Raw genomic sequence first — 15531 nt, 5'->3', positions numbered from 1 at the left:
TGTGTGTTTGGGTATGAGAGAAGGTGTGTGGCATTTTGACCAGACAGGATGACAATACATCCAAGCTGACCTTTCCCGGTGAAACTCCCCCAGCTTTAATTCCTGCCCTGGAGGGCAGATCAGAAGAGGTCGATAAGAAGATACTCCTGATGTAAACACTGGTTGTTGCTACGACAAAGCATATTGCAATGCACGACTCATGGGGGACTTGAACCTACTGCCCGCTAATGCAGGACTTGAATGGAGCTAAGTTGGGACCTCAACCTACAACCTTTGGTCTCGTGAGGTGAGTTCCTGTCTAATGTGGAGCACGGGGAGGTGACACCACCACAGGTTTCAGTCTTTAATGAGGCTTGTCAACACAAGCTGGTTTTATTCTGCCAGCCACTCGCAACAGCTGTCATTCACACACACACACACACACACACACACACACACACACACACACACACACACACACACACACACTGTGGCACCACGACAACAGCACACATTATTAGACCTGTTTATGTTTAGAGAAAGAAGGTCCGGGGAACGCACACACATCACATTAATCACATTTGGACACATGGAGCAGAGGTAGTGGGATATTTTGCTGGAATAGACAACTGTAGGAGTACGTAATAGATACAGTATAATTTATGGAGAAAGTACTATGAAGTAAAGTCTGAAGAACAGCAGAGTTAGAGCAGGATATCTAGTGAAGCAGAAAGGCTAACCGCAGTATAGTAGCGAGCACATTAGGAGAGCTAATATGGAGCAAAGGATAACTAGTATCTAACTAGTAAGATCTCATGTAGTATAGATGACAGGACTATCAGCAGAGTGGTATGCAGAACAGGATAACTAGTATGATATTCTGTAGAACAGGGAATCTAGTATGGTATGGAGAACAGGGGAACCTGAATATGGCGTGTCTGCGAACAGTAGAATTAGTAGTGAGAACTGTAGGACTTGAGAACTAAAGTAGTATACTTATACGGAGAATAGTAGAACTTCAACAATAGTATGGAGTAGAGAAAAATATATAGATTCAGTAGTGGAGACAGACACATGAATTAAACTAGGAAATGTTACTATTCTGGCTTTAGTTTTAGTTAGTTTAATCAGTGTTAGTCATTCTGTGTCAGGCTAGGGTTGAGTGGAAGAACAAGTGATTGAATAAAATGGTGGTGGGAGATTAATTGATCAATTTATATTCATCAAAGCATGGTCACAGGGCCAACAAGGCTGAGATATGGCCTCAACGCATTCACAGGCACCAGCGTTCGTCCCTGAGTTGAGCATTTCTGGAGGAATCAAGATCATCAGTCAATCGCTTTGAATTCATTTACACTGCTAAATGTATGTGTGTGTGTCTGTGTCTGCGTGTTTACGCACTACTTATACCGTTTTCCACTCCAAACTATGTGTGAGTGTATGTGTGGTCTTGTTTAAGTACCCTTGTGGGGACCAAATGTCCTCACAATTAGAGTGAAATGTGAAAAACAGGGCCCCATAATTTTACCGTTTTTTTTCAAATGCTTACACACATTTTTTTTACTTGTGTTCTTCTTTTCAAAACTTAACACACAAATCCAACAATTGCACACACAAAATGCAAAATGCCTCGCTTCACTTGCAAAATGAAGCAATGCAATCAAAATATCACCAACACGTCTCAAAAGCACACATTTGTCTCATGTTGCAAACACTTTTGCCATTATATTACATTTTTGGATATATCATATACACACAGTTATTCAAAACCTAAAGCTCTTCTTTCATGAGCTCCTTTGTATATTTCTTTACAAGATTGAAAGTAAATGGAAGAGATGATGAAAAATTCATGGTAAACACGAAAACAAGATTGAAACCAAACTTATTTTTTTACTATAATATTTGTGGTTGTGAATACAGTATTACACAGTACAAAAGAAAGAGTGTAGTAGGACATAAACCAAACCTAATTTGAAAAAGGTGATTACGGAATGTGTGTGCCATGAGCTGTAGCATCCAGTAATATATACTATTTTCTACAATATTGTCAGAATTTCTTCTTACAGTCACTGTACTGTTGCACGGTATGATACAGCAATCCACCAGACTGTGACCAATCATGCAGTGCACTGCAGTCAATGGATGCATGGGTGCTAAAATATCTGTTTGTGTATAGCATACAGTGTGTTGTGCTGAAACAGCTATTATGTGTACATTAGAACATGAGTATATTAGAGTAGATTGTTACATACCTGTTATCTTTTCAACAGTAAAGGTTCAAATTATACCCTCCACCGTAAATTGACTCAAATTAGGCTATTTATAGTCCTATTCTAAAGCCATGATTGGTTGGTGTTGAGTAAAGCAATGAGTGTTTGCACATGTGAGGAGTTAGTATAAGGCACTGATTAATTAGTGTGGCATTTTGATTGGTTGTGTTTGAAAAAGGAAATCAAGATACTTCCCGTTAGAATTTTGTGTGTTACCTGGAGAATTGTGTGTTGTGTTTTGCAAAAAGTGTTTTATGAGATTGAAAACTGAGTCAAAGGCCCAAAATGTGCATATGGTTTTGCAGAATTGAGGTGTGGTTCTGGTGTTTGAGTGTCAGGTTTCAGAAATTGTGTGAAAAGTAAGGAATTTGTGTGTAAGCACAAGAGGTAGTGTTATAAATGGTGTTAGAACTACATTAAGGTTTAGGGTTAGTGGTTAAAGATAACACAAATTGGAATGGAAGTAAATGGTTGGGCTAGAAAAACAAACAAGTGTGTGTGTGTGTACATGCAGCCTACCTGGAAGTAGGTGAACTGGGAGTGATAGAGAACAGGGTAGATGTGCAGGGTGGTGCCCACCACTAGCAGAGCCTCAAACTTGTGCAGGGAGGAGGAGATGTAGCCTGTGAATCCCAGACACCAGATCTTCAGGAGGGCCTCCAGGTCAAACAGAACGGTGAATGCCACCTGGGGGTTCAGAGGTCACAACACGTTACAACACCATCTGGGAACAGTGGCAGTGTGCACCACCAGGTCTGGGGTTATCTCTGTGATGTCACATTCACCTACATGTGCGACTGTCTCCTTCTGAGGTAACTGCAAGTACCCTACTAAACTCTCTTTTGTTTTTTCTCTATCTCATCCTGCACGTAGCTTAGCAGACAGACCTCAGGCTAATAAAAAGAAAAGAGGGAAACATGACTAATGGAGAAAAGTGTGAGAATACTTTGTGTGTGTGTGTGTGTGTGTGTGTGTGTGTGTGTGTGTGTGTGTGTGTGTGTGTGTGTGTGTGTGTGTGTGTGTGTGTGTGTGTGTGTGTGTGTAAGTGTGCGTGAGCACGTGTATCCTGCATTTCACTAACCATCAACAACCATCCTCTGCACCTCTCCTTTCACAACCAGCACCCACAAGTCATTCCATCGATGCACAGAGATATGGAAAGAGCGAGCAAAGAGAGAGAATACTGTGTGTGGTATCTCCCCGCTCTTATCTCCCCCATTCAGCTGTGAGAAAGAGTAGGACGGAGAGAGGCAGAGATGGAGGGAGGGAGACAGAGAGGGAGGCAGAGAGGGAGGGAGGCAGAGAGGGAGGGAGGGAGGGAGGCAGGGAGGGAGGGAGGGAGGGAGGCAGGGAGGGAGGGAGAGAGGGAGGCAGGGAGGGAGGGAGGGAGGGAGGGAGAGAGGGAGGGAGGGAGAGAGGGAGGCAGAGAGGGAGGGAGGCAGGGAGGGAGGCAGAGAGGGAGGCAGAGATGGAGGGAGGGAGACGCACTCTTCCTGTCTTTGTTCCTGCTCTAGCAGCTGCATACTGATGGCATCGACAGAGCCAGGCAGACAGGTGTGAGTGTGTGCCAGTGAGAGTGTGTGCGTTAGTGTGTCAGAGCATGTTTGTGTGAGTGTGTTCTTGTGTGTATGTGCGACAGTAAGTGAGTGTGTGTGAGCATAAGTGTGTGAGAACAGGTGTGTGTGTGTGCTTGTACGTGTGTGTGAGTGTGTGGGTGGGTGAGGGAGAGAAAGAAAGAGAGACAGTGAGAGAGGGGATGTGATAGAGTTAAGGGAGGGGCATGCAAGGGGTAAGAAAGGTGGCGATTGGAGGAGGGAGAGAAACCGAGGAGGTCAAAAGATGTAAGCCAGGGGGCAAAGGGAGAAAGGATGAGAAATGATGGGATGGGCGGGCAGAGGAGTACTGAGCAGAAAGGTGGAGAAAGGAGGAAGGATCATGGAGAAGCAAGATGGGTGTGAGGGAGAAAGGGAGAGAAGGAGAGGGACGACCAGAGGAGACCTGAGAAATAGGACAAGCATACCTCAGCCAAGTAGAACACCTCGTCATACTTTTGCCGATGGTTCTCGCCCTTGTAGTAGTTGCTAGCGGCAACGATGACGTCCACGGCAACCATACTCAGGATGAACATGTGGAACACCGAGGAGCGCATCAGTTGCTGTGGAAACACACATCTCAACCAAGTGAATATCTCAACGTTTGTTTTACTGTGGACGCTGATTGCGTGGGCCTCACTGTTTTAAGGGCGGTTCCTCGGCCAGGCAGGCAGACAACAATCAATATCAATAACATCAATATTCCAAGGAGATAGGGGAGTGCAATGCCTGAAGAAACTGATTCTCATTGGAGATGGCATCAGGCAAAGAGGGCCGGTAGCAACATGGCAGGGAACAATCAACAGTCGACAACTTTCATGAGAGAGTCAGAGAGGAAATGAGAGAAAGAGAGAGACAGGGGGGAGAGAGAGAGATGGAAGGCTCTGATCAGTGTGTTCCCAGACAGAAGAGGGGAAGTGGAAAGATGTACGGTTAGATTTCCTAGGAGAGCAGACCGCATATTGCATGTCTGAAAGGACAACTCGGACCGGACACCATCATGACTCAAGAGGAATGTGGAGGTGACATGCGCAACCTAATGAGTCAAGCAGTTTTGCTGTATCACTGTCCTGTTTTTTTATTATAGATAGGAATCCCAAGACTGGTGTGATTTCAAAACATGTCAATCTCTTGCGGTGGAGATGGGAGGCCTGTTATGTTGTTTGTTAGATGACAGAGTATATTTGATTGAAGGAAGCCACAGATATATGTGTGAGGGAAGGCACAGCTTGTGTGTGTGGGTGGTGGCATCTCACCCAGCATGAGAGACACTCAGAGAGATCAATGGAGAAAGAGAGGCAGAGAACGAGAGAGAGAGAGAGAGAGAGAGAGAGAGAGAGAGAGAGAGAGAGAGAGAGAGAGAGAGAGAGAGAGAGAGAGAGAGAGAGAGAGAGAGAGAGAGAGGAAGAGCGAGAGAGAAAAGCAAATTAATATCTGAGAAACAGATGAAGAGTGCCAATTTTGAAAGAAAACGTCTCTCCTCGGGAATCGGGACCACTGCCACTCACACGCTCGTACGGACACACTCCCACGCACACACACACACTCAAGAAAATATAAACTTGTTAAAAACTTGCTACTGTGGCAGCACTCGGAAAACACGGTCTCAGTAACACCAGTGAAGCCTGTACATCTCCACTGGCATGAACTTCTCTTGGAAAAGATCAGGCAGAGAGAGACTGGGACCCCAGGGATGAGGCCAGCTGGGAAGTCTTCTGGAGAAGCTGAGATAAGACCCCCACACACCAGACACACGCCTACTGGGTTACAAACTGGTACAGTACAACACACTGGGCTGGAACCCTCTGTGGTGACTTGAATCATCACAGGGTAAACCACTTCATGAACACCTACTGTCAGGCTACAGACAACTACTGCTGTCAACCTCAGACAAACAAACTATTGTGGCGTGATTGCAGATGATTACGAGGATGAAGACCAAGAAAAACACTTTTTTTCAGACTTCTCTTCCAAAGTCTCTCAAATCAATACAGAAAGGTGGAGGGGGGGGCAGATATTAAATGGATACCTGAGGAACACGAAGGGAAGATGTATTTGTGGAGGACAATAGGCAGAGGAGGGGCAGGAATGAAAAGACAAGGTAATAGAGGAAAGGTTGTCTCAAAGGCTTCTGGCTCCTTCAATGCTGGTCCAGCGCTTGTTGCTCTGGGGCTGGACACACACAAACACATCCACACACTCCCTGACTCTGATTGGACGTGACAAAGCCTTTTGACATTTTCAGCTACCAGACGTTCTCCCCCCGGGGTATTTTAGCTTCCTGGGGGTACGTGTGGAAGTGGATGTGTGTGTGTGTGTGTGTGTGCATGTGGCAGGACACATTCACTTTTTATGACTAACAGTTTGTTGGCATTCTGTTCGATGAATGTCTAGAGAACAAGGTAATCTATCAGTCAACCTCAGAGATACAGCCTCCTCTCCTCTGTGCCACCACTCCTTCCAGTCTGTTTCTGTTTTCTCTCCCAGTATGACTAAAGAGAGGAGACACTTAAGGAAACAACACTGTCACTGTTCCCACGGCGATGTGGCCTAGTTTAGCAGAGGAGGCTGATGGCACTTGCGTATCATATATGGGTGCAGGATGTCAGAATCCATTTCACAGCCTTTATTGAGAGACAAGATGGCGCTCTCTTGCCGTTTGAATCTTCATTTTTGGCACGTTTTCGAAAATAAATCCTCTTCCTCACTTGTCAGATGTGAGACTCGTGTGCCTTTGAAATGCCAGGTGTTGATGCAAGTAACCGTCATTCCGTCACACGCACACGTTGAGACAGGTGCTGCCTCTGACACAATTAGGGTTGGGTTTGGCAGAAATGCGGCAACCTGTCATTATTCTGTCTGATATTACAATAAAGAACACCTCCATAGCCTTCTTTAACATGTCACAGGTAGTAAACAGCTTACACAAATATTTACTTGAACACAGACCAGTCAACAAAAATGGTCTGGTCAAACAATTTAATTGAATCACAATTTCAACACAACACAATCAAAGCAGATAGTCCTCTCCCCTCTGTCCTTTCTTTTACCCCTCCACGCTACGTAGCAGTTTCAACCCTTCTAGAAGGAGCAGAGTGGGCCAATGCGTGCATCCAGGATTGTCATCCTCCATCTCCCAGGTGATCCTGTCAGTCAATCAGACCAGCTTCATAGGCCGCGCTTTGTCTGTTCCCACATTTATGCCAATGGGGATAAACACTTGAAACTGGCAAACAGCACCAAGCACGGCACTAGAGCTGGCATAGTTGGTAGGTGTGAATCTTCACACAGGAACCGTCATAATACAGAGCCTTCTGTAACTGTTCCACTTATATCTGAGTTTATGTCCACGAGAATAGCAAGCTAAAAGCGAGGGAAGAGAATGATCGAAACTTGTCCATCATACATATTGAATGACAGAGAGAAGAAGAAATGTACAGTATGAAGTGAAGAAGACGCTTCAAGGATGGGAGGCGAGAGAGAGCTGGTGATGGACTATCCTGCCATGTTTTATTTTCTTTACTTTAATGGAGGAATCTTGTTGATAATAGAAAATAGCTAAATTATTCCCCTCCGGTCCAGAGTTTACAAAGGTGGGGCACTAGCCTGGTTAGAGGGGTTAGCTGGTTCGTTGAATGCATTTGAATTTTAGACTCTGTAGCAAGATTAGTGTGGAAAGTTTACATTTATGTGCAGATTGAGGAGCTCCCTTATCAAGTCAAATTGTTCCGACAAAATGTTGATGAAGAAGACATTTCCTAATGTGGTTCATGTTGTCTAGCCTCCAGTGCAGAGAGAGGGCAGTGAACAGCTGGGGATAATGGGTCTAGAGAACCCTAGGGACTGATTAGTATTATGGTTAGTCTGTATGAGGCCTGAGGGAGAAGACATCAAGACTAATTAGCCTCTGGTAATCTATGGTTTGGAAAGGGTCCTCTCCTCTCTGTTGAATATTCTACTAACCACGACATTGAGGTCTAGTGGTCCTCCAATATGGAAACATGCTACAGAAAATACAACAAAAACACCCCACACCATCCACACCAGCGGGATAACTACGGATGTGCAGTGTTCCAATAGAACTGTGCTTCCCTTATTCTTGGTGGCTGCCTTGGAGCATATGGTGAGGGTTTATGATAGTGATTCTTGTGTTCTGATGTAGGCTAGACAAGGCTAGGATAGAGAGAGCAGGGCTGGGCTGGATTGACCTAGTCTTGTCTGATCAGGTTGTGGCTTGGCTTGGTTAAGGGTCTAGACGGTGGGGTATTAGCCAGTGTGGTGAAGCTTTACCACCAGCTCAGTAGGGGCAGGGCAAACCTTCTGTTTATTTCTGTCTTCCAGCAGGAACAGGTGGCTGACCAATTACCTGCCATCTACACCTGCTGCTGCTCATTGGGGACAGACATACAGACAGACAGACAGACGTGTGGACAGTTAGACAGGAGTTTGAAAGTTTAAACATTAAAGTTACTGGTGGTAGAATAGTCAATGACGTCATAGGCTCAGAGAAGCTCAAACCAAACTCCGTCCTCGAGCCCCCCCTTGTACCACGTGCAACCCACAAAGGCATCACTTCAATGGAACTCGACCAAAGAGCAGAACGAATGGATGAAATGTCATTACTGACATCCACCCTGGAATCATAATTCTCACGCTGACACCAAAGGAGGAACACAAGCTGAACAAACAAATCCAGGACCTTCCAAACCACTACGGCTGTCTTCTGTTCTGTGTGGTCCTACCCTTTGAGAGATACCAGGAGTGGGATGAACAACACCTGACTAAAGTATTGAAGAAAGCGGGGCTGGCCAGTCAACCTCAGAGAGCTCCTTACCTTTATGATAAAGACGTACATAGGTTAATTGGGTGTGCTTGTGTCAGCAAGACACACACTATGTTATCTCACATATTTACTGTATGTATTTATTTATTATTTATTTTCCCACTCGTCCCTCGTTTTTTGCACGACATAGACAGTGTCGGTTTCAAAATTGATTTTACGTTCCGTTGCATGGTTTAGGAGAATACCATGTTTTTGTGGCAAAAAGTGCCTTGAATGCTACCAAGTTTGCTAGTCACTTCAGTGCTAGCCTATACGCCACAACGTCAGCACACGTTAGCAACAACCCATAGATACAACCTGCTAGTTAGACAGACAGCAATATCAGCGAGCCCTCAGCATTAGTACTGTAGCTAAAAGTCTAGTGAAGTTGAGGTTTCGGTAGGTACCTACGAACCGTAGCTTAAAGTCTAGGGAAGTTGAGGGTACTTTTCAATGGTACCTACAAATATGTCTTAATCTGCTAGACAAGTGGGCTCCCCTTCGTTCTTCTAGCAGTTAGCAGTCTCACAAGCTCTACTTACCCGGCCAGAGATACGAGGACCTCATAGACTCTATGATAGAGGTAGGGCTGGGCGATATATTGAATATTAGCGATAATATTGCAATAATTTTGACTACGATGTAAAATTTGAAAATATCGTGAATATTGAATATTATTATTATTATTTAAAAAAAAATGCTGGTCCTGTTGCTTATGTTTTAAGATCACCTTCTGGCTGTGTTCACACAAACAAACAGACACACACAGACACACACAAACACACACAGACATCGTTCGTGCACATGCTCACAAAGAGCATGTGCACAAACTAAAAATTGCACGCACACAGGCACTCTCTTTTGCTCTGTTTTTGTCCTGTCACATAAGGACCTCCGCATGAATTGTTCCATATGAGGTCCACTTTGTCAAGTTGCAAGTACCATGTTATGGCAACTGCTTAAATTTGCACTACACATTTTGTACTTTGTAACAATAGCTGTTCTATCTAAATTGTTTTTGTTGTTTTCTAATGGAGGCAAAATAATGTATTTTTTATTTTTTATTATTATTTAAATGCAAATGCAAACATATCGAGATCTATATCGAATATCGTAAGATTTGGACAATATCGAGATATCACATTGTTTATATCGTCCAGCCCTAGATAGAGTTAGTGTGATAGAAGCGACTATACGGTAGTCAAGTCTACCCTAGATGGTAAACAAACTTTCTCTAATTTACAATCAAATCACCAATATTTAGTGCTTACATCTTACAGATCACCCCGTAAAAGACTGGGGAGGGGAGTGGATTATGACAACAATAAAAAAATATTGTTTCTGTCGAGGTAACTGACTGCGATGGAAGATTCCACGGAGAAAGCTAAATAGAACGCAGGATTTACGGCCAGGCAGGGCTAACCAACTTCAAGTCTGACTTACAAGTAGCCTATTGAAATGCCAGAGCAGTAGAGAGTTAAAAATGTGTACGTAGAGCTTGGGTTGAATAGGTGGGAATGGACAATTTTAGATATTACAAGAACAAAAGATAGCCTAACAGTTTCTTTACAATAAAATATGGATAGCCTATAGAAAAATGTAGGGTGGATAGCCTGGGCCTACTGGTTGCACTTAAGGACGGAATACCAGGAAAATATAGCCAATTAGGATCGGACCCCTCTTCCACTGATGCAAGCACACCCCACAATTTCCCCAGAAATGGTACCCTCTCTAGTTAATGAGTTACTAGGCATATCTAGGAGCTCTGGATGGTACCATGGATGTAAATGTATAATAATCTGTGGGTACATTGGCTGCTTAATCTGTGCTATACCAATAATAATCTATTCTCTAATCTGTTAGGTCACCAACATGTTAAATAATCAAGATATATCAATAGAAGAGCACTCATTTCAACTGAGATTGCCTGCTTGGACTACACTGGTCTGTCCTTCTGAGGTGCCCACCTGCCAAACCTAAACATTTAAAATCATCTATAGCCTGCAAAAGTCCACCCACACTTAATATCCTGCACAGGCACGCACACTGCTTTCTGTTTGTCTTTCTTGTCTCTCTCTGCTCTCTTTGCCCAATCTAGATCTTCAGGGAGTAGACATTTCAGCTTTCATGGGAGAGGCTTAACAGTCAAGAAGCTGACATCAGGGAAATAAGATGGCCTTCAATTACAGGACAGGCTAAAGGAGAGAGTGGTGGACCCGGAGGAAGAGCTGACCACCTCTCTGTCTTGTGTGTGTGTTTTCCTTGGTCTGAGCAAGTTAAAGGATGACACATCATTGGTTGATGTGGCACTGAAAACCTCACTCACACAATCCACCATTTGTTTTGTGGCCTCCAGACTGCGTCACAAAGTCTTTTTCAAGGGGATATTAATTTGGACCACTACAGAGATGAAAGCAAGATCAATGTGATATGATAAATAATTAAATCAATAGTCTGTACTTAATTAATATATGTGCAAACACTAAAGCAGTACAAATTATGTGATTAAATCATAATTATTTCACTGTTGTGGGTGTAGCCTTGAAATGCAGCCAGGCACAAAGTTTTCATTTATTTAGAAGAAAATGATTCTTATAAGGAGCTTCTCTTTACTCAATTCTCATGAAGGTGTATATCTTTATTATACTAAACAAAAAAATCAGCTTTCACAATATAGGCAAAAAGTTTAAAAGACTAATTCCTTATCAGAAGCTAAAAATACCATGTTTTCTGGTGACGTATTACTTACAGAGATGTCAGTGTTTCTGTTTTCAATCAACAAATATGACATTCAAAGTGTCAATATTTGAGTCTTTATTATTTTATTTTTTCTTCATGAGGAGAGTGATAATGTCATTGTGAGTAAACTCCCTTGGAGGCCAGTCCCCTGACATCCCATTGGTTATCTCTATCCCCTAGCTCCAACTGATGAAGCCCAGGGGCACACACTTTGCTGGGAATAATAGAGACTTAATGATGTGCTCTCTCTCTCTCTCCCTCCATCCCTCCCTCCCACAGGGAGAGCTTGGTCTTTTACTTCACAGTCCTATCAACATTGGGACAGCTGTACACACCGCCTGCTGCTTTCAGCTTATCTTTAAAGCTCGACCATTTATATCCCTCCTCCGACCAGGAGCCAGCACTACAGCCCCGTCGTTCAGATGTCATTTACATCTCATATGTCATTGGAGGTGCTCTGCACATAAGACACAAGGGCTCTGTGTCTGTGCTCGGCGGATGAAGTCATTTGACACTCAAAGTCACGGTAACATGTGGACAAAAGGAGGGGTGTGTGTGTGTTATAGTATTAACATATAATATGTTATTATAGTATTGCACAGACACAATGAGATTATGCATTCTGTCACTTCGCATTATAATGAACAATCTTTGTTTTGTTTGTCAGTTTGTCAGTATACTGTGCGTTATGGTTATTTTGATTGTTCTCAAATCCCAGGGCATATCTCTCACTTGCCCCGAATTTGCATTGTAACACCTTTGTGTGTGTGTGTGCGTGTGTGTGTGTGTGTGTGTGTGTACCTGGAGGCATGCAGGCGCACGGCCATGGGGTTTGTTGACGTCCACAGCTACAAGCTGCCATCCTCCAGCCGCATCCTCGTGGAACATCTGCGACACAGAGACAGGATGTGAAGGATGTGAGAGACTACACGTGTACACACACACACCACAAGGAACCCTCATCACACACGGTGGGTATAACTTGGGTAGATACACCCTTCGGACAGGGCCTTCATAATGCATCTGTGACCACAGACAAAGTCACCAAGTCCAACATTCAAGAAGAATAGTTGTCATGTTCATTATCAGGAAGTGGATGTACATGCTTCCAACACAAGTCGTTATGACAGTTTAAATTTAGACATTAACAAAGACAAGGGTTACTAACTTTGACCAACCAGAAGGCATGGACTATTCCTTGTGAAACATGAAACATGCACCCAGATTGTTGTCTGAACTAGCCTGTAGCTGTACCAGGTTATCAGAGCTAGTCTGTAGATCTGGTGTTACTGATGCCTGACTGACTGTTACTGTGTGTGTTCAACAGTTCCACAATGCTGCTCTGTGGCAAACCAACAACACATGCAGGGCCAGAAACAGTTTGGCAGCAGATGAACAGAACATGGATAATGGAATTTACTGTCATAATGATACAATGTTAGGCCCCATTGCAACATTCTGTGACAAAATGTAGGCAAAATGTAATTATGTGTGTTTTATTATAGAATTTTTGTGATATGTATTTGAGAAGTAGTGCAGTGCATGTATTATGGATGTGGCTTTTAGCTATGGTTTGGTTGGAACTTAATCCCACAAAACTATTGTTGATATGTTCACAAATCACAAAGCCATCGTCAAAGTCAACTCACATTGTATAACCCCCAGGGATAATAATAATAATAAACACATATGTAAAAAAAAATATATATTTAATAATATTAAATGTAATAGTTATAACTATTACTAGCTGTATCCCTTTAAATATTCAGTATTCTGCCTAGCTCTATGTTTGCACACTAAGCCCTACAGTTAACTCAGTAGGGATATCTGTGATATCATTGTGGGTAATGTAGGGTAATTACCACTGCAGCATTTAGTTAGAAAGTTTATTTGACATAGACCTAATTCTAAATGACCCTTCATAGACCTAAGTAATTTGCTTACGATGCTAGAATAATCATGATGATGAATGGAATTATATGAACTCATAGCTGTAAATCACTCACTTACTGACAAGGACAGCTACTGCAGAATTACATTTGTGGCTTGTTGTCTGATTTGTTAGTCGATAAAATTCCTATTTTTACTACCGTAAATGTTTTGCCATCACTTTGGTGAAAGAAAATGGAAAGCCAGCAAGCTAATATGTACTAGCCTACTGATTAGCTAGCTAAATTGTATATGTGAACTAGTTTGAACTGAAGTTTGTTTTAAGATGTATTTTTTGGCCTTTTTAGCCTATTTTTATAGACAGCTGGAGAGCGAGACAGTAAAAAAGAGCCCAGGCCTTAGACTTAGTGCTACACGCTCTTACCTGGGGCTCCCTCCTTGGTTCATGCAATTTGATGCAATCATCGATCGATTACAAATTTCAACTGATAGATTGGAGGCTTCTTGCCTTGCTCCACCTTTGACAGTTAGTGCTTAATCGCTAACTGTATCCTTTGGCTAAAATCCTATTGTTTTTTGGAAATACATTTTTAAAATATATTATAGGAGTAATAAACAGTGCAACATTTTATGTGGTAAGTTTTGGTTTGTGAAAAGCCTCAAAAGAACACACTGTTCGGGTATCGATTATGGTGGTCTCTTGAATATCTTTTCTTGGGAAGCTTGATACAACCATAACTGAACACATAAAACAAACTCAAAAATAAAAATAAAAAAGTAAAATCAATTGAGTTTGATTGAGTTTGTTTTCCAACCTTTCAATCAACCCCAATACTCAGCACGGTTTACTCATCTACTTGAATGCCAACCTCCCATTGTGAAATCAGCTAGGAATGTTCTCCAGTAAAACAGCCAACTAAACAACTTTTCATGTATCTTATCTACTAACTAAAAGGTTAACAAGAGTTGAGTCTATTATTCTGAATACCTTATAAACATGAACATAATAACTGACATTTGCCAGTTTTCTAATTAGCTCCAACCCCATGTTTAACTTTTAGAACACCAGACAAATGCCCTGAATTGTTTTATTAAATAAATTAAACAAGGTTATGCCATAAACTGTAACAGACAAAAAGGTTACTGGAATATCATTACTGTACATGAATGGCCTTTGCCATTTCTTTTTTGTACTCAGTAGTTTGTGGTCCCAGGGTCTGATCTGCCCAGACAGTCACCTTGGTACACAGACTTGCCCTGAAGGGTTCTTACAATAGGTCAGCCTCTTGGAAAAAAAACACTTTTTGGTTCCTGGTACTGTAGGAATTCGGGTGCTGAGATCTGTTCACGTTTGTGAGATCAAAGTGTTTTCAAAGGCTTCCTCCACAGGGACTACTGTAGTAACTGACTGTGTGTGTGTCTTTGTTAGTGTGTGTGTGTGGGGAGGGGTGGGTGTGTGTGTGTGTGTGACAGGAGACTGTTGCATCCCCCAGGATCTACTCCTGATCAGAAGAAGCAGTGTTCAAGCCCCGTGACTGACAGCTCGCTGCAACGCTTCAGCTAATTGCTTTTTCCCTCTAAATAAAAGATTGGGGCGTGACAATGTGATTATAATTAAATTTGATAGCGACAGAAAAGCCTAATTGTTTTCAAGGTCGTAACACTGCTTCAGTGCTAGGGGCATCGGCCCGAATATAAACAATTTCTTCATACAAGAGAAAGGAAATATCAACACCTAGCTCTTACAAAATAAATTCCACATGCAACATGCTACAAGGCAGTTCTCATACTGTATCTGGAAATTAAGTGCATTATACTCTTCTTGTGTTCTTGTGAAAACTAGAAAAATGTTTATTTTCCCTATCTTTCCTCCTGTGCTCAAAGGTTCAGAAGTCACTGTTTTCCTTAGTTTTTTTCTTTTACCTTCTAAGATGTGTTATCTCTTAGAGAATAAAATGAGCCACAAGAAAGCTTCCGTCTCTGTCCGCTGAGCAAAACCCCATTACAGATACAGAACGCATTCATCTCGGCTGCAGAGGAAGGCAATGGGCTTCTCTAACAAACACCTTATTTCCACTGACACATTTTTCAGCGATGTCTAAAGAAAGAAACCTATGTAGTCAGGGGAACCTTTACCACCCTGACAAGTCTTCTCATATGGGTGATGGGTTCAGGTGTTGATGATTGACCTGGGTGAACCCAACACCTGCTGTGGCTCTGTCTGCTGAATCTGGCACAC

General features: G+C 42.6%; 1 protein-coding gene across 1 annotated transcript in view; it reads right to left on the bottom strand.

Annotated features, from left to right (window-relative positions):
- The window catches only part of nalcn (sodium leak channel, non-selective), an 81325-nt gene that overhangs the window by 53013 nt on the left and 12781 nt on the right, over window positions 1-15531 (bottom strand). Inside the window, 3 exon segments of the mRNA XM_062457510.1 lie at window positions 2769-2936; window positions 4270-4404; window positions 12204-12290. Of these exon segments, the coding sequence (XP_062313494.1) occupies window positions 2769-2936; window positions 4270-4404; window positions 12204-12290 (390 nt within the window).

This window comes from Osmerus eperlanus, chromosome 3 (assembly GCF_963692335.1).
Source record: "Osmerus eperlanus chromosome 3, fOsmEpe2.1, whole genome shotgun sequence".
Taxonomy (NCBI): domain Eukaryota; kingdom Metazoa; phylum Chordata; class Actinopteri; order Osmeriformes; family Osmeridae; genus Osmerus; species Osmerus eperlanus.
This window is presented reverse-complemented; position numbering and strand designations above follow the sequence as displayed.